The sequence below is a fragment of the Notamacropus eugenii genome, chromosome 1 (genome assembly GCF_028372415.1).
Source record: "Notamacropus eugenii isolate mMacEug1 chromosome 1, mMacEug1.pri_v2, whole genome shotgun sequence".
NCBI classification, from domain to species: Eukaryota; Metazoa; Chordata; class Mammalia; order Diprotodontia; family Macropodidae; genus Notamacropus; species Notamacropus eugenii.
In genome coordinates this window covers 615,972,963-616,000,832 of record NC_092872.1, presented here as the reverse complement: position 1 = coordinate 616,000,832, position 27,870 = coordinate 615,972,963, and the positions used below count along the sequence as shown (strand labels likewise).

Sequence of the window (27,870 nt, the reverse complement as noted above, 5' to 3'; positions counted from 1 at the left end):
GTAGTTTGTTGAAGTAAAGTGTCCTGTCTAGCCTTGTATCCCCTGGAGTCCCACTCCAATGTCTCAGCTGGCTTGGAGGTGATTGGATTCTAGACAACCATAATAAGCTCAGACAGCTTCTATCAGGCTAGAAAAGTTTCAAGTGTGGATCCCTATGGGAATTCTTAAAAGACATTTAAGGGGTTCTGGGTCATTAGAAGGAGCACCTACACCAAATGAAATTCAGATTCAGGAAGTATTGACATCTCTGACCATAGCCTTGTATATTTTTTAAATGTGAGGAAGTTAGTGAAATACAGATTGAGTTGCTTTGATTTGAGTTCCTGTGCTTTGGACATAAAATAAATCCAAAAGGAAAGTTATCCAGAAGTCTGCTTTCAGCAGAAGTGGGCTGAAGCCAGCTCCTTACCTTGCTGGATTGTTAAATTTACTGTCTGAGCAATCTGTGGGTAGTAGTGACCGCCCCACTGGGGACCCAACTGGCCAGGTTCAGTGGGCCAATACTGTCCCTTCCTTCCTCTCTTCCCTCCTCATAGGGAATCATACCCTGTGGGTACTCTGTCCCAAAGGAAAATAAATTTTGATCACTGAAACCTCAAAAGATATCTTGGGATTACAAACTAGATTTATTATTTTCTCTTCCCTACTTATTTATTCTATCATTAAACTGGGACAATTAACTGTTTTGCCCCATGTAATTTCATTTATGATTTCTTGACCATGCCTTAAACATGAATCACTCTGGCTTTTTCTGATTGACCAACAACAGCTCCTACTCCAAGCCTCACTTGATCTTTATTTGGGATCTGATGGCTCAGAGTGAATGTAAATAACAATTGTTTCTGTTTTAGCCTGAAACCCTGAGGGTAACCTCTTACAGATTAATTTTTTTTTCCTGATTAGGTAAAAAAAGGCCATTTTTTTTTTGCCTCATTTCTTACCTAGCCTTAATTTATACCTCAGAAATTGGCAAATGCTGTAAATCAGAGCTTGATTGATGGTTTTGCTGATTGTCTAGACTTAAGTAAGCGATGGAGAAAATCTTAATGATGCACATTTTTCTTAAAAATGTTTTGTGTGTACGTTTTTTTTCCCCAGATAGCCTGTGATTAAACATTTACTGGCATCCCCCTAGACCGTGGTTGCAAATACTTGCATAGAATTCCTAGGAGCGTAGGATAGAGAGCTGGAAGTTTCCTTATCTACTGCAGATCCCTCATTTGCCAAATTGTAGGATCAAAGGACCATAGATTTAAAAACTGGAAGAGCTGTTAGAGGTCATGTAGCCCAGGCCCATTATTTTTTGGATAAAAAAAACCTGAGATCCAGAGAATTGATGCCCAAAATCACACAGAAACTAGCAGATTGAAATTTGAATATGTCTTCAAACTCCAAACCAGATGATCTTTACTTTAAAATGAGATTTTTTGCAATCACCTAGAAATTAATATAAAAAATATACTTTACTTCTTTAGTCCCTTGAGGGAACTTGTCTTTTCCCTTTTTAGACTCTTAACATAATGCTGATTGAATAGGGAATTGTAAAGTTAGTGACTGTCCTTGGTGCAGGAAAATCTTGGGTGAGGAAACCACCTCTATTGATGCAGGTTGACACCTACTCTGTAACTTCAGAGTTGCATTAACAGTAGGAATTTAAATGACTTGACCAAGATCATATAATAATGTCATTATATGATGTAATAATAATAATATTGTTACAATAACAATAATACAACCAGTATGTTGATAAAATATTAGGAGTTTAATCCTCAAATAACTGTGTCCTTTCATCAGAAGCTGGTTGTGTCTTAGTGTTTTTTTTTTAGGCTAGGAAGTTGGTTTTTCCTTTTTTCTAATTTTGAGAAGCCAGAGTGGAGGCTGTGCCGAGCTTTTCTCCTACCTCCAGAAGGATGAAGGAAGCAGAGAGACAGGAAATACATTGAGTTTTAATGATCACTCAAACTGAAATCCATGTACATATTTTGTAGAAAATATGCTTCCTGAGGGGTAGAAAATTGAGGAGACATTGTAGCATGATGGTGGATAGAAATGAGACATTAGATGTCCTAGACACAATCGCTGTTCTCTCTCTTGACTGAAATTGCATCTTATTATCTAGATGTGAAGCAATCAAAAGTGAGATGAAAGAGGTTGGAAATGTAAATTAGTCTAGACTACCCAGTACTTGGTAGTTGAGGCAATTCATTTTGCACTGCCATGCCCTCAAATGAGGTACTTCCAATTTCACCAACACATAATGTCCTATTCAGTGTCAGGAAAGTGTCACTGAGGAAGGTCCTTAAATGTTGTCTTGTTTCTAGTTTAAGTGGCATCATCTTTAGTTAGGAGAAAGAGAAAATAAGACTCGTTGAAAAAATGTGATAGACCAGCAAACCATACCTGAAGATATCCTTGGCTAATGGAATCAGTCAACAAGCATTTATTAAGCACTGTACTAAGTACCAAGCACTGTGCTGAGTGTTGGGGATATAAAGAAGAAAGCAAACTAGCCCTTCCTCTCAGTCATGGGGAGCTGGGGCACTGTATGTGCAGGTGTGGGTTTGTATAAGACATATACAAACCAAAGACAAGGTAACCTCGGAAGAGAAGGCACTAGCAGGTGTGTGTGTATGTGTGTGTGTATTTATGTGTGTGTGTATGTGGGGGGATAGAACGTTGAAGCAGTTATTATATGCTAAGATGTGCTAAGTCCTGAAGTTATTAATAAGCAAGATAGCCCCTGACCTCAAGAAGTTTATACACTAATAAAAGAAGACAACTCATAGAACGGACCTAGAAAGGAATTGGGAAAAGGAGGGGCCAGGAGGTGCAAGATAGTTTGTGAAAAGGAGAAAGATCAGTTTGGAAAAGGGAGTCAGAAATGAAGTGAAGTATTACTTCACCCCAACCCCTGTCCTTAAGAAGTGGTTCATCTCAGCAATCACCAATGGGGAATGGGGTTCAGTGGGTGGAGGTTTCCCTAAGGCAGTGAAGTAGAAGGGAGAGGGGAAGAGAAAGGGAAGAAGTCCAGAGAATGAAGGTAATTCTGTGATTCTTCTATGTCTAGCATTTCTTTCTGTGTAAGCAAAAACAAACCAAAAAAGAAGTAAAAAAGAGATATATATTCTATATAATTCTCCAGTTTGCCCCTCATTTTATACTCTTTTGCTTTTCTTCTTCCTATCGTTGTATATGCTGCTTTATCTCTCCTCTCTCCTTTTTCGTGGTTTACTTATCCTTCAAAGCCAGCTCAAATCCCACTGGTTCAATAAAGCCCTGTTTAAATATTATTCTGTGTTTTAATTGTCTGTATCATTCAATTTAGCCTTAGGAATCATGTAATAGTCCAACATTTTCATTTTGCAGATGAGGAAACTGAGGTCTAGAGATTACTGAATGACTTGCCCAGGGTCAGACATTTAATAAGTTATGGACTAGATCTTCCAACTTCATTTTCATTTTGTTATTTCTGCAACAGCACAAAATTTCTGCACTTTAGTCCTAGGGGAGCCCCTCACATCCTCCCTGGATTCATTCAGTCAACATTGCATGGTACTTGTATGGTCCTGTTTCTCTCAGATTTTTTCCGTGGCTGTAAATTGTACCTCTCCCCTAAGCTGTCCATTTAAAGAAGGGTCTCAAAAGCAACTAGATGAGACAGTTGATTGGCTTTAGCATGACCGTTTATTAGACATTATAGGCTAATTAATTCATTCATGATAGTGAAAAGCATTACTAGATCTAAGAGAGCATTGTTACCAAAGTATTCCTTCCTTGTTTTGTTAGATGCCATTTAAATGACAAATTCTATAGCTGTCCTCTTTGCTTGTAGGGTTAGGTTGGGATAATATGTCACTGGTGGAGATAGACTCTAGAAACTATGAAATTCACACATTTTTATTATTGTTCCTTATAGGTTTGCAGAGTATACTTCTATCCTTTATGTGTGGTGCAAGTGAATATTTATTTTTTATCAGACTTCTGGATAGGCAGATCATTTATATATAAACAAGAGATAGAGAACAGGTGAATCTTTAGTATTACCAATTTTACTCTGAGCTAATTTAAAATATAATGGGTATATCCTCTGGTCTATAAATGTAAATTTAACTGCACTCATTTCCATTTTCACATTTATTTTCAGAAGCTTCCTACTAAATGATATCCAAGTTAGATTCTTACCCAATTCCTAATGTCCTGATAGTTTGCTCTTCAATTAATAAACAAGACTTGAATTATTCCTAAAGCTCACTTTTCGTTAAGATAGTTACAAAACATTTCCCTAATATAATATGTTTGCTTGGATCTGGTAACGAGGCATATAATAGAACAACATTTCAAATGTAGTAATATCCTTGACCTTCAAATACCATAGATGTGTTTAATTCTTTAAGCTAGAAACATCTTTGTATGCATGGATCTACTTTAAAATACCTTTTTAAAAGAAGCATGATAGGTAGAATGGTGTAGAGGTTAGATAACTAACTTTGGCACCAGGAAGACTTGAGTTTGAGTTCCACCTCTGAAACATGAGGGCTGTGTGACCCTGGGCAAGTTATTTGACCTCTCAGTGCTCTAGGCCACTCTTTTAAGACCTTTAGCTGCTAAGAGTGTAGCGTACTGTATTGGGAGAGGAAGTTCCATGACCTAGGAGTTGCCTACACCACTGAAATCACAAGGTCCAGTAGCTAGCTATCCCATAAATTTAAGACAAAGCATCTTAATACACTTAGTATCTTCAGAATCAAATTTACCAGCGTTGAAATATATTGCCTTTCCCTGACTCATATGTATAATCATACAAGTCATTCCCCAATTGATAAATGGTCAAAGGATATGAACAGGCAATTTTCAGAGGAAGAAATTAAAGATATCTATAATCATATGAAAAAATGCTCTAAATCACTATTGATTAGAGAGATGCAAATCAAAACAACTCTGAGGTACCACATCGCACCTATAAGATTGGCAAACATGACAGAACAAGAAAATGATAAATGCTGGAGAGGATGTGGGAGAGTTGGAACACTAATTCATTGTTGGTGGAGCTGCGAGCGCATCCAACCATTCTGGAGAGCAATTTGGAACTATGCCCAAAGGGCTACAAAAATGTGCATACCCTTTGACCCAGCAATATCGCTACTAGGACTATATCCCCAAGAGATTATAAAAATGGGAAAGGGTCCCACATGTACAAAAATATTTATAGCAGCACTCTGTGTAGTTGCCAAAAACTGGAAGTCAAGGGGATGTCCATCAATTGGAGAATGGCTGAATAAATTATGGTATATGAATGTAATGGAGTACTATTGTGCCATAAGAAATGATGAACAAGAAGACTTCAGAGAGGCCTGGAAGGACTTATATGACCTGATACTGAGTGAAAGGAGCAGAACCAGGAGAACTTTGTGCACAGCAACGACCACAGTGTGTGAGAGTTTTTTCTGGTAGACTTGGAATTTTGTAATAACGCAACAACTTCTTATAAAAAAAAAAAAATCCCAAAGCTGGTTCTCAAGGCAAAATGCCTTCCACACTCAGAGAAAGAAATATGGAAATCATTCACAAAATGTAGCAGATCATGTTTGTGTATGTGTATGTGTTTGTGTATCATGTTTTGATTTGTTATATGATTTCTTTCATTTATTTTAGTCTGACTACATAGCATGACTATAGTGAAAATATACTCAATAGGAAAGTATATGTAGAACCTATACAGAATTGTATGCAGTTGTGGGGAGGGAGGGGGGTAGTGGGGGGTAGGTGTGGGGGGGATAAAATCTCAATTGTATGGCAGTGATTGTTAAACATTAAAAAATAATAATTAAAAAAAAAAGAAATATATTGCCTTTCCAACTTTAGGAAGTTGAATCTCCTTTCTGTCTAACAAGCACCAAGCAACCACAGCAAAGGCAGAAGATACTGTGGTTATCTAGTGGTTAGTAATAATAGCTAACTTTTATATAGTGCCTACTATGTGCTAAGCATTTTACAGTTATTATCTTATTGGATCTTCACAACAACCCTTTAAAGTAGGTGCCACTATTATTCCCATTTTGCAGATGAGGAAATGGAGGCAAAGACAGAGTAAATGACTTGCCTATGCCATAGTCACCCAGTAGTAAGTGTCTGAGGTCACATTTGAACTCAGGTCTTGGTGACTCCAGACTCCAGACTCTAGTTCTATCCATTACGCCACCTAGTTGCCCAGCTAGCCTCTTTAGGCCTTGAAGTTGGATAATGTCTAGATACAATGTAGACCTTAATTCTCTAAGCTATCCATAAACTTCTGTTTCCTTTGATGCAGACTTAAGGGGAAGGGAAAGAGGTAGTGCAGGCAGAACTCTGGACCCTCACTATTGTCTCAGGGGGAAAACTGCCAAGGATCTGGCTACCTCTGCCATAGATACAGTAGCATTTACCACATCCCTGAAGACAGTAAATCAAACAGGAGCAAGTTTACCTCAGAGATGATGTGGCATAGCTGGGGCTCAGGCGGTGTACCACCTGGGACCTGTGAAAGCACCGTCACGTAACAGAATTGTAATTAGAACCTTGGAATGAAGATATTCTCCACACTTCTGTCTGCTTGCTCCCCCTCCTAACTTAGAGTTAACATTCCAACCTCCTAATCTTCTAATACCTGTCACTCAGAGCCCACTCCTTCCCTGGGTAAAAAAACCTTTTTCCTCTGCTAATTCTTCCATTATAACGATCCACCTTATCCTTATCCCCTCTTGATCCCTGTCCTCTCTAACCCCTTCCACTGTGTTCTCTGGCTCCCCCTCCACTCTCTTCCTTCTTCTTTTTCTCATGCTTTTTGTTAATTCTCTCTCCCTCCTCAGACTCCTTTGTTTTTATATATCTGTTGCCTATTGTATCTTCCCAGTCAAACCTTTGTTTAAAAGAGAAGCTTGGGGTTATTAAAAGCATTTTGCATAGCAGCTTACTCATATCGTTTTCCACAATAAATTCAAGATGGATACATGACCAGAATATTAAAGATCATACCATAACAAAATTAGAATAGAAAGCATGTCGCATATCATTTCACAGTTATGGATAGGGAATGAATTTTTAACCAAACAGAGGATAGATGCAATTACCAAAGATAAGATAGATAATTTTGGTTACACGAAATAGAGAAGGTCTTGCACAAACAAAATTAACTCCTCTACTATCAAGGAAGCAATCTGTTGGGGGAGAAAATGCCTAAATACACATTTATACATATATCTCAAATGCTTAGCATATATGTAATATCTTAAATATTTAATGTATATATTAAATGCTGAACAATACATAAACATACATGCATGTATGCATATACACACACGTATATACATGCAACCACACATACATGTGTATATATACACACATGTATATATACATATGTGTGTGTGTATACACACAGAATATTTTCTAAGAGTCTTAGTGAAGTTTTAAGCTTTTTTATTTTAAAAATAGCTTTTAAATTGCACTAAGTCTTTTGGGATAACTTGTATATATGCTATGTATGCTGTAGAATATACACATATATGTATATTTGAACAGTTCTCAAAAGAGCTATATACTATATTAATAGCCACATCAAAGAATCTTCTACATAATTAAAAATGAAAGAAATAGAAATCAAAACAACCCTGAGGTTTTACCTCACACTCAATAAATTGGAAAAGATGACAAAAGATAGGGGCAGTCTGTGTTGGAGGGGTTGTTGAAAGGCAGGCATGCTAATGCATTATTGGTGACTCTGACTTGGTACAGTTATTCTGGAAAAGACGTTGGAGTCATGAAAACGAAATGGCTCAGATTCCACTGCTAGTAGTATGTCCTCTGGCAGGTCATTGACCAAAAGAAAGTGTCTATACTCACCTGAACATTTATAGCAGCACTTTTTGTATTATATGAGAACTGCAAACAAAGTAGATGACTGTTGACTGAAGAATGGTAAGCACTCATGAATACAATGAACTATGACTGTGCTGTAAGAAATGATGAATACAGAGGAGCATTGGAAAGATGTAAACTGGTATAGAATGAAGGAAGCAGAGCCAGGGAAACAATATACACAATGACTACAATCATGCAAATGGAAGAACAATTGCAGAACAATTGAAAATGAAAACTCCAAGTTTATAAAGAACAAGCTTGGCCACAAAATGTAGCTGGAATGTGGAAAAAAAATCTCCTCTTGATGCTTTGTCAATGGAGGAGGTAGCAGGACAGTCAGTGGTGTGGAAGGTCCCATATAACTTCCTATTTTTCTATGTGTTATTTGTTTTGCTTATTTTTAAAAAACCTTTTTTTGGTAAGTGATGGCTCCTGGGTGAGAAGGGAGAATCTCACTACTGACATTACTACGTATTGTTTCCAGTGTCCGTGCTTGAAATCTTACAGCTAGATTTGCTTCTTCCCTCACTCCCTAATGTGGTCGGTTGTCACATCCTATTTCCTCCCTCTCATAGCATCCTGTTTTATTGCCTCTTCTTTTCCACTAAGCCTGCAATCATTCCAGTTGAGGCTCTCATCCCCTCTCACCTGGATTATTGTTAATAGCCTTGTAACTAGCCACCTTCTCTCCAGGCTTTTTCCCTTCTCTTATCTACCCATAGCATATTGGCCAAATTCATCTTTCGAATGTACTGTTCTGACCCTGTTACATTCTTGCTTTAAAATTGTCAGTTATTTTTTACTTCCTTATGGACAAAGTATAAACCTCTTTATGTCACGTTTAAGGCTGAACATTGTCTTACCACCTTATTTCATCCATTCAACAAGCATGTATTGTTTATTATGTACCAGGTACTGTATAAATTAAATTAAGTATTAGGGATACAAAGAAAAACAAAAACAGTCTTTGTTCTCGAGGAGTTTAAATTTAATGGAATAAATTTCTTGGTATTCTCTCTCATTGAATGGGGATAGATGCTTTTATTGCTATGATTTTATTGCTAAAGGGAACCCTCAGATAAGGAAATCCTCTCTACCGATGCTGACTGAGACTTTATCTACAACTCAGGGGTCTTAGAGTTGGCTAGAATATTGGGAGGTTCTGTCACGTGACTGTTACATGACCTGTATGTGTCAGAGCTGGACTTGAAGCTACGTCTTTGAAGCTCCAGGGTTGTTGTGCCACCCCTCTCTTCATATAATCTAGATTTCAGGCAAAGAGTTATCATTTGTATGTGTTAGCCATATCCCATGGCTGAAATATACTCTGTCCACATCCTTGCCTTTTAAAATTCTCTTGTACTTTAAGATCTTCTTCAAATACTGATTCATCCAAATTGAAAGTGATTGTACCCTCCTCACATTTTTTAGAGCACTCCATCAGATTATCTCTACCTTGTGTCCTTCTTCTGTATACATGCATCCTCTTAGACTGGAAATGTTTTATGGAAAGTAACTACTCAGGACAATGCCTTGAACTTAACAGATGCTTAGTAAATATTTACTAAGTTTCTGAGTGACTTTGTGGCATTCAGCTGTTTGCTCTCATTTATGCATTACTAGCCTTCCTTTTTCTTGTCTGCCTCACTTCTATTTTATGCCTCCAATTAATGCCCTTTCCAACTGACTAGATCCCCTTTCCCTAGGTTTTGCAGTGAATCGAGCTGGACATGGCATCAGTAAGGCATGAGTGTACAAATCATACCTCAGACATGCACTAGCTGTGTGATCCTGGCAAATCTCTCAGCCTCTCTTTGCTTGAGATTGTAAAATGAGAACGATAATAATAGTACTTACCTCCCAGAGATGTGAGGATTAAGTGAGATATTTGTAAAACCCTTTGCAAACCTTAAAGGCTTCTTTATACATGATAGGTGCTTTTCTTTTTTCTTTTTTTCTTTTTTTTGAGTCATTACTATATAACATTTCCCTGAATGATGCCTCCAGCTTTCAAGGGGAAATCTAGGGAACTATTAAAATTAGTTATATTCCTGTTTTATTATTAGCTTGCTTGTAATGCATTTATCGAAGCATCATCTTTCAAAAAAAGAAAAACATTTGCTAAATGAGACAGATCACTAATAGGAATTATAGGACCTTCCAGCCTTTTATGATGCTAGTGTTACAAGGGCAGGCAGTAACTGTAACCATTTTAGGCTTTTCATATTGTGATAAAGGAGATACTACATAACATGATATAAACAGGGATATAATATTCCCGAAGTTATTTTTTTAAAGTTTAAAATTTAGTTTATTTTCAATTCATGGAACAAAACAAACATTTCCAGAACACAGTTCAATTAAAAAAAAAAAGATGATTGCACATGAAACTGCAAGTCTACCATGTATAGCTTTCTATTCTCCCCAAATATACAACAAAGTTACCATATAAATTTCTTTTTTTTCCTCCCACCCACCTTGAGATGACTTCAATTAAACTCAAATAGGGCTGTGTATATGTGTGTCTATCTGTGCATACACATATATGGTTATATGTGTATATATAAGTTGTGAATTTATAAGTCAAAATCACTGTTGCTCAAAGTTATTCTTAAAACAATATTGCTGTTATTATATATAATCTTCTCTTGGTTCTGCTGACTTCATTCTTCATCGTTTTGTACAAGTCTTTCCATGCCCTTCTAAGATCATTAAGCTCATCATTTCTTATAGCACAGTAATATTCCATCACCACCATATATCACAACTTGTTCAGTCATTCCCCAATTATTGGGGATCCCTGCAGTTTCCAGTTCTTTGGTACAATAGAGAGAGTTGATATAAACATCCCATTCACATTCAAAGTTATAATTACTATTTGTGAATTTCCCTCCATCTTATTTTTACTCGATCTCTTTTTACCTTATTCCTGTTAACCTTATCTTCTACACCCACCACCCCCCAACTTTACCTACCTCTCCAACAGCTGCCCCCCAAACTCATAAGTTGGACTGGATAATTCTAGGGTCCCTTGTTTGAGTCTAACAACCAAGTTGTAGGATCAAGTTTGTAGCAGCTAGGTGGCAGAGTTAATGACCTATTTTTTTAAAATTTGTAGTTTCTGAGTCTGTGATGACCTATGGGTCAAATAATTGAATCCCATTAAAGATAGCTATCCACTGGTACCTTTCATAAACATTCCATTTCTTTGCCTTTTTCAGAATGTCCTGAAAATATTCAATTCTGTCAGTCACTAACTAGTGGGATGTGCCACATAAATACATGATTCTTTTACCCATTGGATTGACTGCATCCCCAGTCACTCTCAGGAGAACAAAGTGTCAAGATCTGGGAGCTGCTAGCAGTGTATTTTGTCTGAAACAGATCATATGAAAAGCATTGGGGTAAAGTGAAGCTAGATGAGTATGTTGGAGCTAGACCTTAATTGCATGGCTAAGATCTTTATTTTATCCTAAAACTAATAGGGAGCCTATAAAAGTTTGAGCTAGGAGGTGACCTAATAAACAGGCTTGTATATTAGCAAGATTAATTTAATAACTACGTAAATTATTATAATGACCAGTCATAAGCATGTCATAGTCTGGTTTTTATTTTTCTTATCCCTTATACCTTTATACCTTGTAGGTGCATAATAAATGTTCATAAATTGAATTGATCATCAGCTATAGTTACCAACGCAAAGTGGCAAGTTTCTGTTAAACTGATTCCATTGCATTCAATGGTACACACAATGTGTGTACACCACTATAGGTTGATGGACCAAGGATACTCATGGTATATTTTTATGATTTTAAAACTTTAATTTCAAATCCATAAGACATCGAGAGGGACACATCTTTTGTGGGAAGGTAGGATATAAATCATGAGATCTTCCTGATCATTCTTCCCCCACAACTCCCCTTTTGCACAGATTTTTCTACTTTGAATTTTTAAAATTCTAAAACGTTACTACTTTCTATGCTAAGAAGATTAATAGGCCTAGCCTTGGAAATAGGTCCAAGATGGTGGCATTATGGAATATTATCATATTTTATTCTGAGCTACTTTGTTTCACCAAGCACTGGTCATTCCTATGAACGTGACCCTATGGACTCTTCCTACCACTTTGGCCTTATGTCTAATTTCAAATGAAACTGTATTCAGTGTGAAGTCAAGTTATTAAAGATTATTGGTGATTGTGAACTTTTCAGAGATTTCACCCGTAAAAAGGAGACTTTACTACTGATTTTCATTCTTTATCTTGGTTCTTTCTTTCCACCTAACTTTATCTCTTTAGTTTATGTATAGAATTTTGATGCTTATCTTTGAAAGTGGACATAGTGAAGTGGAAGGTATACTGGATTCAGAGTCATAGTTCAAAATTATGGCCTCTTTTAGATACTACCTGTGAGACTTTGGGCAAATTATTTAACCTCTTAGTTTAACTTGTTCTTCTCTGCTGAGGAGAAAATGAAAGGTTTGTACCTGATGACATATGAGTTCCCTTCGAGTTTTAATTTATGAGTTGATTGCATAGTTAAAATATACAGATACCATTTAAGAATTATCAGCAAGGTACCTTTTCATTCAGGCAGAAAATAAGGATATACACCCTACTTTTAATCAATTCAGATCCTTCTGTTGTTAGTGGGGGAAGTGGTATTATGCATCATGTTTAACAAAAAGTTGGTTTTTTTACCCTATGGAAAGTTTTTTTTCCTAAGTTTTATATTCTTCTGTGCATATTATATTCCCCCTTTGTAGCCCCTTCCCCACTCACAGAGTTGCTGTTGACCTCATAAAAAGGCTCTTGATAAGAGGTGGCAGGAGGCTCTTGATGAATTGGGCCTGTCCTCTGATGAGTGTCTGGTCTCTGTAGGAGGTTGCTTGCGATCTCATTTCTGCCTTGTTAGGCTTGTTTACTGAATTCTTTTAAAGGCAATAAAATCAGAAGAATAATCTTTTTTTTCCCCTCTTTTCAGGCTCTCTACAATTCAATCAAGAATGAGAAACTCGAATGGGCAGTGTAAGTATATTATGTGGTCTGCTTTAAATAAATGAAGTGTTTTTTCAGTGTTAACTCTGTGTGTTAGAAGAGCTCCCAATAAATGGTAAATACGTCTTGTCAGGGTAGAATTTTTCCTGAAAGGGAGAATGATCTTCTTTGGAGATCTCTTAATACTGAGTGATGTTCATTCAACCATCAAGCATGTTCTTGGTAGAGTCTTTGAATATTCATTTGAATATCAGCGTCAGTCTTACTGTGAACAAAATAAAGCATGGAGATGGTAGCTTGCTTTAGTGAACAGAGGACCAACCTTAAGGCTGAGAAGATGTGGCTTCGGGCCCTGCTTTTGACCTGTTGAAGCTGTTTGACCAGGGGCAAGTTGAGTCTGAATACTGGGAGTTCCTAACCCTTGATGAAAACACAGGCCCAAATGAAAATAAAACAAAACATCATAGGAACATAGTTAATCAATAAATGTCTATTAAGTGCCTACTATGTGCTAAGAGCGAGGATTGTAAGTGCAAAAAAGAAAGATGATCCTTGCTCTCAAGGAATTCACATTGTAACACAGTCCACAAAAGGAAGCTAAAAGGGGGTTGGGTACCTGGTGCTGGGGCTTGATGGAGAGGTCCAGAGGAGTGTAGAGGGAAATGAAATGAGGAGATGGTTCGCTTGGACACCCTCCTTAAGTGGGGTTTTTTGAGAGAAGCTGTCTACCCTTCATTCAAAAAGAGGTGCTCCAGCAACATATGGGTCCAAGCTCTAGAGCTATAATGGCCCGGTGAAGCCATCTAGTCCACCCACCTCATTTTACAAATGAGGAAACTGAGATTTAGCATCATTATGAAAGTAAATATGTTGGAAGCAATATGGATAATAGTTCCCAATGAAAATGTTTTGATCGTTACTTTAAAAAATTTTCTGCCATTTTAATGTAATGAAATGTAATGAAAATAAGCAATATACATAGTGGTGCCTATATAGACACACTAATACATAAGGACCACTTGCTGTTTCACAGAAAGGTCCTCTTGACTGGAATTCTTATAAGAATGGAGTCTAAGATTTATATAAGAATATTCCACTTTTTGGACGGGTAAATTTTCACTGTTATACACAAGCTTGGTTCTCTGCATTGACACAGCATAACTTCCATTTCTACTTATCTTTACTACTTAATATAAATCTGTTTAGTCACATACAAATTTATCTAGCATCATCAAAAAATATTTGCTTTAGACAAGCTAATATGTTCACAGCCCTTGGGTTGAAGACATGAATCAACTCTGTCTTCTAATCTGTAGCATAAGAGAAATGATGGTCTCCAAGATTCCCTCCAGATATTAAAATTCAATGAATCTCTGTTTTTTAAAACACATTTCAATTTATGAGATCTTTTAAACAAGGAATATCAGCTTTCCCTTTTGACATATATATATTTGGGTATGTGTCTCTCTGTAACATTTATGTCTATAGATAAGCTGATATTCCTAGACCACCTATAATTTCAAAGAAATTTCTTGTTGATGGGAGTCCTTTAAAAGTTCTTGAGTTATTTAATGCATATGCATATTTGTGGTACTCTGAGTAAATATGTCAATGGTGTAGGTTTTACTGGCATTTTGGGAATCATGGTGCATTAGGCAGTTAATCTGCATCCTTCATCAGAATGGCAGAGGCCGCTGCAAATGCTCTATAACACTATGATGCTGTAAAGCACCCAGAGAGGCTTTTGAGAAAAGTTGCTAAGAGTTATAGAGTAAGTCTGAATTTTTCTATATAGTCCCAAAGTCAGTGAGAGGACTAAGCACACACTCATTATTGTCCCTTGCTCATGGTATAGTATTAGATGATCTACAAACCAGTGACTTATACAGGGTTCACTGGAATTAACAGTGACTCTGTGTTCAAATATCTTTAATAAATGAAAAAGCATTGCTCATCCCTTCCTTCAAGGAAGTTATAATAAGAAAGAGATGACGGATATAGGGGGCAGCCAGATGGCATAGTGGATAGAGTGCCAGTTCTGGATTGAGGAAGATTGCTCTTCCTATGTTCTAATGTGGCCTTAGATACTTATTAGCTGTGTGACCCTGACCCTGAGCAAGTCACTTAACCCTGGTTGTCTCCGTTTCCTTGTCTGTAAATTAAGAAGGAAATGGCAAACCACTCCAGGATCTTTGCCAAGAAAACCCCAAATGGAGTCACAAAGAGTCAGACATGACTGAAAAACAACACAGCAACAAAATGATATGGGGGACTGGTGACTAGAAAAGCAAATTTTTGTATCCAGAGTCAAAAAGATGTAGAGTTGATCTGGTAAATTGAGGCAGTTACTTGATATGCCTTTTCCAGAAGCAATAGTAGTGCTGATTTAATGACTGTGTCTAGAGCAAGAGTTGAAAAGCCAAGGGCAGAGAGAGAAGAGATATTCCCACATGGTGGCTGTGCAAATGACAAGATGGATGGCTAGAGTATAAAGCTTAATTTAGTCTATGGCCATTCCAATCATCAATGTAGAGCTGCAGGGAACCTCAAAGATCTTCTCATCCCGGTTCTCTATTTTACAGAAGAGAAAACCAAGGATCAGAAAGAAAAGTTAATTGCCATGGATAACAAGTAGTATCTGATGTGGGATTTGAACCTAGAACTTTTAGCTACAGAGCCAGTCTTCTTTGCATTGACACCCTGTAGTCAGTGAAGCTCAACTCTATACTGACTCCAGTGCAAGAGTTCCAAAGTTAAATATCCTAACCCTGCCCTGGGACTGGAGGAACTGCACTTTTAAAGGTCTGATTGGGTGAGTGAGTACTCTTCCAGATGGGGGCAAGCAGGACAAATGGAGAGGCAAATTGGCTAGATGGTCTTCATGGATTGCTGAGTACAATTTAAGAATTAACAAAGATAGGCCCTGTATGATCTCTTCAGTAAGTTAGATAACAAAATTATTATTTTTGGTAGTATGATGGATTTTCTGTAGTGTAAAGTATTGACTTTCCTATTAAAGTGTGAATATAATGTTTATATGAGAACTTTGAAAAATCATACTTCTAATGATATTCCATAAAAATCAGATAGTCATGAAACATTTATTAAGTGCCTACTATGTGCCACTATGTGCTAAACACTGGAAATAATCGCCTTCTAAACATCTCAGCTGCCATTTTAGATTCTCAGTGAAATCTGATTTTTATCTTAGTCTCCTCAATTAAGAATGGTACAGAGAATAAATTTGCTCACATCACAATATGTCAGTATAGGAACTAAGATTTAAATCCTTGAATTCTAACACTTCCTCTACTGCCTTCATGTGTGGCAGTTCCTTTAGGCCACTGAATTGAAGTACGGATCTAAGGCCTCCTTCTCAAACCCTGGTAGGAGATGCTGACCCTCTCTCATCTTTCTCACTTGTTATGCACCTTTATGCATGTCACCATTCCACAAGTCAGCCAAAGTGCTTCCATTTAACTCAGGGGACAACATGAAATCTCCCCAAAAGCCATCAGAATAGAATGAATTTTAACTTACTTTAATATTCAAAAAATATGATATATAGCACTGGATGCAGAAAAGGGTGGCATCATAAATTATAAATCAAGACAGACTTTTTAAAAGTAGAAGGTATCTTTGTCAGTCAATTGATCAATAAATCAGCACACATTTATTAAGTGCCAATTCTATGCCAGGGAGTTAAAAAACAGAACAAATATAAAATAGTTCCTGCCTTTTAGGAGCCTACATTCTCTTTGGAAGACAAATACAAGGTAATTATAGATCGTCTATTAACAATCCCCTCACTTTACAGATAAAGAGATTGAGACTGGGAAAGGTTAATGACCTTACCCAGGATTACATCTCCAGTTACTTGCAGGTCTGTGATAAGAACTCAGACCAATTCTCGTATTCTTTGCCCATACTACACTCTGTTAATCAAAAGGGACCTGGGTGGGCCGGGAGAGGGGAAGGGAGGTTGTCTTTGTCCAAGAGCTGGAAGTCCCTGCTCTATCAATGTTGATACTCCTTATTCAAGGTAGCTACTTATTTCTTCTTTAGTCTTAGAGCTGGCCTTGCCAATGTTCCTATCAAGAAGCAAATTGTTCTCATTGATTTGTCTGAATAAATCTTTTCTCAACCCTACACTGAAAGGATGAACTCTACTCTTACATATTGCCCTATAATTCATTTTGCAACAAGAACTGTTTGGAACCTTTCTTATCTCTGCTTCTAAAATTGAATTGTTTTATATCAGCCTTCACATATCAAATTGTTCTTGGATATTGAGTGGGATGATATTGCAGAAGAGACTTAGGCTATTGGATAATGTGTTTTCAATAGCCCCAAGGCATCTAACAGTTCTTTGCGAAGGGTGGCACCACAGGCGTACCACATAATAATTGTTCTAATGTTGTTTCTCTGTGACATTTTTAATACCCTATAACTGAGCCCAAACATGAAGTCATACTTTAATATTGTTTGGCTCATTTCCCATTTGTGAGCATCAAGTCATACTTTAATGTTGTTTGGCTAATTCCCGTTTATGACTTTTCCCCAATAGGCATCTTGTTTTCCTTGACCCAATGAGCACCTTAGATAAGGCTACCTATATGATCTCTGACTTCTCTATCATTCCTTCCTTTGAATGAATGTATTACTAGTGTCCTTTAAGGAAAACAGTTTAGCCTATTAGAGTTTTACTGATAGGAGAACCAAAGATCATTCACTATCCCCCTCAAACACCTTCCTTCTCAGTGAAAATTATAAAAGAGTTTACCAAAGGCCATGGTGGTGATAATGGTAAAAGGGAACAGTCCTGGGACCAATCAAATATTTAAGTGCCTAGTGTGTGCCCTGAGAAGCAGGTACAACAGATGGAGAACTGGACTTGAAGTCAGAAAGACGTTAGTTCAAGTTCTGGTCAGTGATATAAATATGGTGGTGAAATCTTAGGTACATTACTTAACTTCTCATCACTCTAGGCAGTGATAAGAGTTGCAGGGAAGGTGTTCACCTAATTACCTTATCTAGAAGATCCAGTGCCAGTGAAATCATAGGTACACATCCTGCCCTATCACTGTCCTATAAATGTGGCAGGCACTAGAGATACATAACAATACCAACAAAAATGAATCTGGCCCTGCCCCCAATGAACTTATTGTTCTGTAGGGGATGACAACATGCGTGTACACATATAAGGTACCATAGAATGGCAGGCCAGGAGTCAAGAAGGCCCGAGTTCAAATTTGACCTCAGACACTTAATAGCTGTATAACTCTGGGAAGATCACTTAGTCTTTGTCTGCCTTAGTTCTCCCATCTGCAAAATGGGATAATAATAGCACCTACCTCCTAAAGGATAAAGTGAGATCATAATTATAAAGCACCTAGCATAGTACCTGGCACATAGTAAGCACCATATAAATGTTAGGTATTAATAATAATAATAGTAATAATAATATGTGTCTATATGAAATTTATACAAACTAAATCCAAGGCACTTTAGGCACTGGAGAGAGGGAAATCAAGAAGGACCTCTTATGGGCTCAGTCAGTGAATATTTATTTAACATCTACTGTGTGCCAGGTAGTACGCTAGTTTCTGGGGATATAATGGTAGAAACAAAACATTCTCTGTCCACTCTCTGTCCTTAAGGAACTTGCATTTTGTGGGATAAATAATGATGATTCTCCTCCATTCCCCTCTGCCCCCACTAGCTTATCTAGTTTAGAGTTTAGGAATTGAAGCAATCGATTCCCAAAGTTCTTTTGTTTGTAACTGTTTTGGTTAGACAATAAATTAAATGAACTATGTCGTAACTTTTCCTAAAGCATATTTTTCTTAGGGCCTTTATTCACAAAGCTTCATCATTTTAGTAGTTCTAGTTTTCTGAATAATTAATTACTCCTTATTGATATGGACCATGCTATTTGAAATGAGGTCTAATCTTTAATGCTCATTTATGTAGGTGTTACTCTGTGCCGGGCACTGTGCTAAGTACTTTATAATTATCTCATTTGATCCTTACAACAACTCTGGGAAGTTGGTTCTGTCATTATTCCCATTTTACAGATGAGGAAACTGAGATAAACAGAGGTTAAATGACTTGCCCAGGGTCACACATCTAGTAAGTGTCTGGGCTAAAACTTGAACTATTTCTTCCTGGCTCTTCTCCCAGTACTCTACCCATGGTGCCTCCTTGCTGCTGCTCAAATTTTGCCTCAGGATAGGTTCCTTCCATTTTCCATAACTGACTTCAGTTATTTAAGTTTTCAAAAGATGATTTCTTGCATAATTTAATTTTCTCATTTTTAGGATATTAATCTCATAATGATTCTGTATTTCCAACATTTTCAGACTAAGTATTTCTTAGTGGTATATTTGAGTTAAAGCAAGCCCTCTGTCTAGTAGTAAATTGCTTACTCAAATGTAATGACCCTTCCCATAAAAAGGTGGAAATGATTATTTCCTTAAGCTTTAAAATTCTGTTCTGAAAGAGGGTAGGGTCAGTGGTGAAGCAATGACCCCATTTTTGCAGGTGAAAAAATTGAGATGCAGAGAGATTTCTTTAAAGTTAAATCTACATATTCTAAATATTTATGAGAATTATTTTCAGAACTAAATCAATTGGAATGAAAATGATTATTTTCCCCTATAATGGTAGTATTATATATTACTATGAACTTTTCCCCCTTTACTATTATAGTTTTTGTTTAATGATGAGAAGATTACATTTAAACAAACAAAAATATTTACATAGGGCATATTTTACTATAAAGAACAGTCAGAAATTTTCCTGTAGTTTTATATACTCCATTAACACACTATATAGAAAGGCTTTCACTAGTGTTAGTGGCTGAAAGTGAATCCTCTCGATTTTTGCTTTCATTCATCATTCAGAATATATCTGGAACCTTCCCAAAGTTGCACTTTGGGGTCCCCAGTGAAAAGAAACACCATCAGTTTGGAGAACACAGTATTTGAGGAGACATTAAAGGATGCTTAAGAGTATGAAGTAATTTGTATGATGATAGCTCTAGAGGAAGCAGCTTCATGTCCTTGTGGACATGACCAATGACATCACAAGGGTGATGTCATGCCTGGAATGTCAATTGGATTTAAGTGAGAGGCAGATAGAAAAAAGGCAGTGAACAGGTGGAAGATTTGGGTTCAACTCCTTTGCCACTTGCTCCCTGTGTGACCATGGGCAAATCATTAATATGTCATAGCCTTCATTTCTTCATCCATAAAGTAAATGGTTGAACTAAATAATCTCTAACATCCCTGATTTCATCTTTAAATCCTATGTTTAATTCTATCTTTAAATCCTAGAATATTAGAAAATGGATTGTGCTGCTTACTATCTCCATAAAAATATCAGGAAGATTGTGCCACAAATAGAGTAAAAAAAGGAAGAAAATGATGTAAATATATTAGAGTTGGCTCTGAAATTGACTCTAGAATTGTCCTCTTATATCCTAGATGAGATAGAGAAGGAAAGAAGGTCGTGATTGAGTAAAGAAATAAAGTATTTATTAAGAACTTACTATGTAAAAAGTACTATGCTAGGAGATAGGAGTGTGCACAGGAAAACAAGACAGTCTTGACTTTTAAGAACTTTATAGTCTAATGGGAGAGACTGCACATATAGAATGTTTGAGCTCCAAGTAAGGTGGAAATACTTAGTTGTGGTCCTTATGATGCATTCCCCCAAACAGTCTGTAATACATCGTATTTGGTGTATTTTGATTGATAAAACTTTCTGTTTTCTAATATTGACCCATTTGATAGTGCCAAAGACTTGGTGGTGAGAATCTTGTTTTCTGGGATTTCAGCAGCTGCTAAAGCCATCAGTGACATGTGTAGGAGTACTTCTCAGGATGAATCTCCAAGAGGATTGTTCCCTGGAGTGAAGCTTGCAGAGGCTGATAAAGCAGGGCCTGGAGTCTGGACGTCATTAATATTTTTTGGGCTCTTGGGCTTATCTTTCCATAATCGGCTTTTGGTCACATGATCATATATCTAGAATTAGAAAGAATACTAGTTGTTATCTAGTTGAACTCCCTCATTTGCAAATGAGAAAACTCATGCTCAGGGAGGTTCAGTAATTTGCCAAAGTCATCTGGGCAGTAAGCATTAAAAGAAGGCTGTGAACCCATATCCTCTTTCCAGTGTTCCATATTGCCTTCCTAACTCAGGATTTTTTATCTGAAAGGCTGAAATAAGTCAGTTGTGTTAGTTGAAAAAGAAGTTTAATCTATGCTTTAGAAGATAAAAATAAGAGGGGCATAGAGGGGTCCCTGTTGGCTTTCTGTTGGGAGTAGGAATCACATTCTGCTCTTCAGGATCTTTTTGGTCCATCAGCACCAGCTCCTTATGATAATCCTCTAAACATTCCCATGTCAGGAGTTAAAGAAACAGAAAAGATTAATCTTTGTTTATTGTGTCAAGGAGATGTTTCATTTTTAAAGACCTGACAAGGAGTTTGTGCTTCAGTGAAGAGTATCGCTTCGTTCCTTATTTATGTTGGGAATTACATCAGCATTTAGAAGAGAATGAATGTAGCAGATCATTTTCTTCTGTATTACATTTTGGTTTGTTATATTATTTCTCCCATTCATTTTAATTCTTCTACACAGCATGACTGTAGTGAAAATGTATTCAATAGGAATGTCTGTGTAGAACCTACATAAAATATACATATTTTATACATATACATACATACATATACCTATATGTATGCCATCTCAGGGAGGGAGGGGGAAGGGAGGAGGGAGGGAGGGGAAAAAATCTAAGTTATAGGGTAGTGAGTGTAGAACACTGAAAATAAATAAAATTAATAAAAAAAAGAAGAAGAGAATGGCAGTGACCTTCTTTCAACTGAAATATTCGTGGGCATGATGCCAAAAAGAGAACAATAGAGTACGATTTAGTCTGTCGATCCTATAGCCTTAATCATCTTTATATCTTTTTTACTTCAGAATAAGAGAAGCAGTCAGTTTGCTGAGCAGATGGAAAACTCTACAGTGTTAATGGCCTCAGTGGAATTGAAGGAACTTTAAAATCACTGAGATGAAAAGTTTTATGGAATAAGGGATTTGAGGGACTTTTTTTAAATCACAAACTGATCATTTAGATAATTTTTTTGAGTCAGTTTCAGAGAACTATTTACAGAATGATACGAGGAAGGCAAAAATATTTTCTAACAATAAAATATTTAATTCTAGACTAAGTGTGTATATACTTATATTCAACAGTTTTCATATACACATGTATATATATGCATATTTTCGGTATAGAAAAGCACTTGTCATTGCTTTTAAAAAACATTGTATGTATGTGCATGTACATATGTGTGTTTATACTTGTGTGTATACATATATGCTTGTATACATGTACATATACATATACATATACACATATCCATATATGTACAGCCCTACACATGTACACATGCATATGTTGGCTATCGATAGCCAGGATAGTGCTTTCATATACAGATGTGGCTATACATACATATACATATGGATGTGTATATGTACATACACATATTATAGGATTACACTTATAGTATGTGTATGTGTACACACGTACACCTGTTTATATAAAAGTGCTCTCATGGCTTTCACTAGCCAGTATGTGAGTTGTATTTATGTATGCACAAAGGCCATATGTGTGTGTGTGTGCGTGTGTATGTGTGTGTGTGTGTGTTGGAATGTGTGTGTGTTCACATATAAATATATATGTATATTTACTTACAGGAAGAGTAGTAAGAAAAAAAGTGAGTTAGGTGGATCAGTAGTAAAGAAGCTGTGTCCCAATAGATGAGCAGCTTGAATTGTTGATTGCTGACATACTTTGAAAAGCTTCCCCATAGAGTTTTCAGGAACATTTATTCAGGCTGGCTGATTACCAGTGCATTACTAACCCAACAAATAAAGATCTGTTTTTCTTTTCTGGCTTTCTTTGTAATGTTTTAATTAACCCCCAAGGTTTGAGTTTTGCATTCTTCTTCTTAATTTTTTTTTTTAGTTTTAGAAAGGGTATGATTATTACTTTCAGTAGACAAGTCTTTCCATTTCTAAGCTGCTTAGACAAAAAACAAAAATTAAAAAACAAAGTTGCTTTCTTCTCTTCCCTTTCACATATGACAGTTTTCAGAGACATCAAAAGAATAACAGAAAAGCTGCCCTCCAAAGGTTGTGGACATACTTACTTTTTAACAGTCCCCAAAACACAGTTGTCCATGTGTGGCCATTAGATTATCCCCATGATTATCATTGATTCCCTTCAAAAATGGATGAACCACCACAACAGCAATTATTCCTTCATAAAGGGAAATGGAATTTAAAGGTTTCAGGGTGGAAGAAATACCAGTTTACCCAAAAGCTTTTTTTTAAAATCGGTTTTCCCCAAAATTACCTGCCTTTATCTCGTTATTTCTTTGTCAGAGTATACTAATAGGTCATGATTGAAGGTAGCATGCCAAGTCTGATTCACATTGAAAAGTAACCCTCCCACATGACATTTAATGTTGTGCTGAGGCCATCCACCCAACTCCTTTTTATAGAGGGGTCATAAGTGTGGCCTTTTGCTACCCAGTGTGTTTCAGAAAGGTGTCCAAAACAACACATTCCAAGGAAACATGAGGATATCAGAATATGCAAGTCTCAATCTAGAGCTCTATTCACTCTCATAGATTTTGCAGGCCTTGACCTCAAGGAGGGCTATAGTCAGTATTTTGTTATCTTGAAGTTAGTGTTGATAGACCTCAACTCCTTGTCCTTCTGAAAACTTGGGTGGAGAAAAGGTAAGGAAGCCAGAGTCCTCAGAAGAAAAGGAAGTAGATATTATCTAGATGCATCTTCTATCCTCTCAAGCATAGTGATACCATTACCTGAAACCTTTCAAGTAATTCAAATAGCACGGCCTCCAAAGTACTTCTAACTTTTGCCACTTACCTTTTTGTGTCTACCTCCTAGCTGTATGGAGGAGACCTAGATGATATGTTCTGTATATGGAAATCTCATTGGCTAATGTAGTGGCCCACAGATACCCCTGAAAAGCTATGACACTTTTAGCTTGCCTATACTCCTGCACTCTGGAGATTAAAACTCAAATTTAAGATTGATGGACAACCTCAGTTACAATGATGTTGAGGGTGCATTCCCATCCTGAAGGGAAGAATGTTTTGTTGGTTTGGGATAAAATATCATGCAGGCTCACAAGTCACCCTTAATTTTCTAGGTGCAATTGTTTTTCTAAGTACATCTGAAGGCTAAATTCCTGTCTTCTCAGGGAAAAATAGCAACTAATATAAGCTTTTTTTGGCAAAAAAAATAAGAGTTGAAGTCATTTCTAGCAGAGGTCTATAATCTCTCTGTTTAAAATTCTACAACTCTGTGAGACCATGATTTATAAACTCTTCTGGGTGTGTTATCAGCCTCAGAGTTAATTACTTTTTTACCTAAGAGTTTCCTTAGACTTTCAGAATGTCGAACCACCAGGCATCCTGACTCTCGTTAGTGCCCAGCTGGAAGGTACTTAGATCTGAAAGGGGCCTTGAAGTTCATCTAGTCTAGTCCCTTCCTCTTACCGATGAGAAAACTGAAGAGCCAGAGAGGTTAGTTAAGAAGTGATTTGCCTAAGGCCATCCAGCTAACTACAGGCACAGCTGGGAAGAAAACCTAGCCAGCTAATAGCCCTTTTTCTTATCCTAGGCAATATCATATAGTCACTCATACAGACACCTCCCCAATGTCCCCTCTCCCTCCAAAAAGAAACAAAACTGTCATAATCAGGGGCGGCATAAGAAAAGAGAGTATATACCTTGGTGCATTGTATTCATTCTGTAGCAGTTTAATATAGCATTTATTTGCTTAATTTGCAGAAGTGTAGATCAGGTAATGTTTCACTTATAAATTCTGGAAAAATAAATAATTTGAATATGACAACTATTATCTTTTCCCCACCTCCTGTCCCCAGATTATTGGGTTATAGTATTTGTACATTTGGAGTTTTGATTTTCAAGGTAACAAAATAGACTATAATACTCCTTGAGGTCAATGCCTGCACAATCTATGAGAGTGAATAGGGTTCTAGAATGAGACTTGTATATTCTGATATTTTCACGTTTCCTTAAAATGTGTTGTTTTTCAAACAACCAGTTTTGACACCTTTCTGAAGACAATTGATTTTCTATCTGCATGCATGGTTGAGTGTGATAGTGAGGTTCCATTGTGTTCATATTATAAATTCTCAACCATTTTTCAAGGTTCCAGAAGTAAAAATCCCCTGATGTAAACAGCACATAAGGTTAAGGTTCAAAGGTCATATTAAAAGACATAGCAAAGTGTAAAGGTTATCTCTATAGCTTTTATCATTTTAAAAATGGAGTTCAGTGTTAAGAATAGATAGGTTAATCTGCCCAGAGAACTATATACCTTACACAGATGTGGTACTTGAGAAATTTGCAAAAAAAATTTTTTTTAATTGATTTTGTAGCCCATCTTATAATCCAGTGTCTCAAGAGAAGATAAGCTCCCAGGAGTTTTCTTAACTGTTGAATGGTCTATTTCTGTGTTCGTTATTTTTTCTCCAAATCAGGGCAAAGAACTCCAGAGCATCCTCCCTATTGTCGTTTTCAGACGATCATTTATAGTGTCATCTTCAGTGAATGATCTGTCAGAGGATCTCAGAGCAAGTCATTAGAGTAATAGATTCTCCAAAGTAGCAATGAATTTTGTTTGTGTAATCTGTAACTCGATATCTTCATTTTATATTCTTTTAACTTTTATTGATCTATTTGCCCCGGGTGGAGAAGTAAGAGTTACTGCTTTCAGAGGCCCCTGTCAAGTACTAGTGATGTTTTCTAATAAAGTTAGGAGTCTAGGGGATTTGGTCTGATTAACTAAAGTTGCTGATCACCACACTTGGCTGTACTAAGGCTCAAAGGAAAAAAACCAACTCAGACTTTTTAGTTCAAAAGAGAAAGGCGGCAGATGAAGTAAAAATATCTGTGCTGTTATTCTGTGTGAGGTCAATTTTGGTAGAACTAAAATGGCTCCCTTATTGGATGACCATGATAGATTTATAATTCCTGAGACAAGAAATTTTTATCCTTCCTCTAACTATTTACTGAAATGCCATAGTCCCAATCTAATGCCTCGGTAGTATGGAGGAGACCCTGAGTTCTTGAAGGTTGTATTGGGAAGTATAAGCGTAGGCAGGTTCTGCTAACCTAGAAAATATGTGAATGAGTGTCAGCATTTGACTGTCTGAATTCCAAGCCCACATCACCAACATTATCGCTTGCTAGATGTTGACACCTAAATTTCCCAGAGGCATTCTAGCCTTTCCAGGATGGCAGAACCTGCTAGGGCTTATGTTGTAGTATTACAACCTCCAGGTACTGAAGGACAACATCGTATTATGAGGAGGACCTGGAGGAGGACTTTGTGGGTATTTTAAAATGTCATTTTAATAAAATTCACAATTCTTAGCCCTGCTCTGCTACTTCATATGATCTAGCATTAGTTATTGACTTTCTTTGAGCTTCAGTTTTTGTCTGTAAAATAGGGATAATATCTACCCTAACTCTCTCTCTGGTGACTTTGGGGTTAACCTTGGACTCAGGAAGACCAGGGTTCCAGACCTATCATGACCACAGACTTGCTGTGTGAAATTAGGACATTCCCTTAATCTCTCAGGGTTCTTAGCAGTTCTCTCAATGGGTTGCTGATCTGTTTCAGTAAAGGAAGTTTCCACAACATGGATATCCCCAAGAATTCTCACACTGATAATGAAATCTTAGGTAAAGAATGAAAAACAAAACTTCAACAACCCCCAAATCAGATATCTTCTTGTTCTGAGTCCTGTATGGGGTTATTTAACAATAAGAATGTTTATGGAAACAAACGCCATGTCTAAGTAAGCTTTTATCACTGTTGTTAATCTGTTTTTGTAACTTGAATTTGGGAAACGATGCTCATTTACTCCAGATTTTATTGATGTCCTGTAGAAGCATATTAGCCTGCTTATTAATTTTGAATATAAAACAAGATAATCCATTGGAGAAAATATTGAAAATCTGAAAACACATTACATTTACAAACGCTTATTATTAAGCTCACTTAATTAGTCCCATTTTAACTGATATGGATTTTCCATTACTTTATATTGTTAGTACAGATTCATAATGAAATGACACAAGTCAGAATGAATGGACTGGTCCTGTGTAAAAGATTAGACTATTCACCTTTCATTCATTTTAAATATGTGCATTTGGAAATGTGTGTCTAGTTTCTCTATTTGATTACCAGAATCATTTTCCGTAATTTAAGTACTAAGAGCAGGGGTGTAGGGTATGTTCAGGGAGGACCAGTACCTTTGGTGTGATGGCTGCCAAGCCCTTTTTGGGGCTCTTTGGTGTCCACCTGTTCCACCTAACTCTCACCTGTGGCTCCAAGAAGCTGCAGCATGCACAGTGGCCACATCCTGGTAAACCATTTCGGCAGATGGGCCAAACCAGGTTGAGGGTAACCAAGGGTTCTCAAACCCATTGGTAAATTAGTGGAGTGTCTATCCCAAGCATGTGAAGACTTCCTCTGGTGGAATGGGTAGATGAGAACAATTTGTTCCAATGGCTATGAAGGCAGATGAAGCAGGCAATATGGAATGCTTAGAGCTTGGTTAGACACCAGAGACCCTTGGATCATCCACTGCATCCTGAGCCATCACCAGCCATCTTGACTGTGTCCTGCCACTGGACTATGATAACTCTGGAGGAGACAGTGAAGCTAACGACTTTGTACAACTCTGCCTCACTTAAATCCAGTTTACGCACAAATCAAAAGGCATCACCCATATCATTTTAGTATTATGCCTCAAAGCCCTGTGGTGACAGACAAATGATGAAGCAGTAGGTGTGGGTACACTGGGAGCAGTAGTCGCAACCCTGCACATAGGAGGCCCAGG

The 27,870-nt window shown here is 37.1% G+C and overlaps 1 protein-coding gene across 7 annotated transcripts in view; it reads left to right on the top strand.

The window, feature by feature from the left end:
* The window catches only part of PSD3 (pleckstrin and Sec7 domain containing 3), a 617,602-nt gene that overhangs the window by 485,812 nt on the left and 103,920 nt on the right, over positions 1–27,870 (top strand). For all 7 annotated transcript variants that reach the window (XM_072634977.1, XM_072634978.1, XM_072634979.1 and 4 more), the window contains one exon: positions 12,876–12,919. In XM_072634977.1, the coding sequence (XP_072491078.1) occupies positions 12,876–12,919 (44 nt within the window). The remainder of the gene's footprint in view (positions 1–12,875; positions 12,920–27,870) is intronic.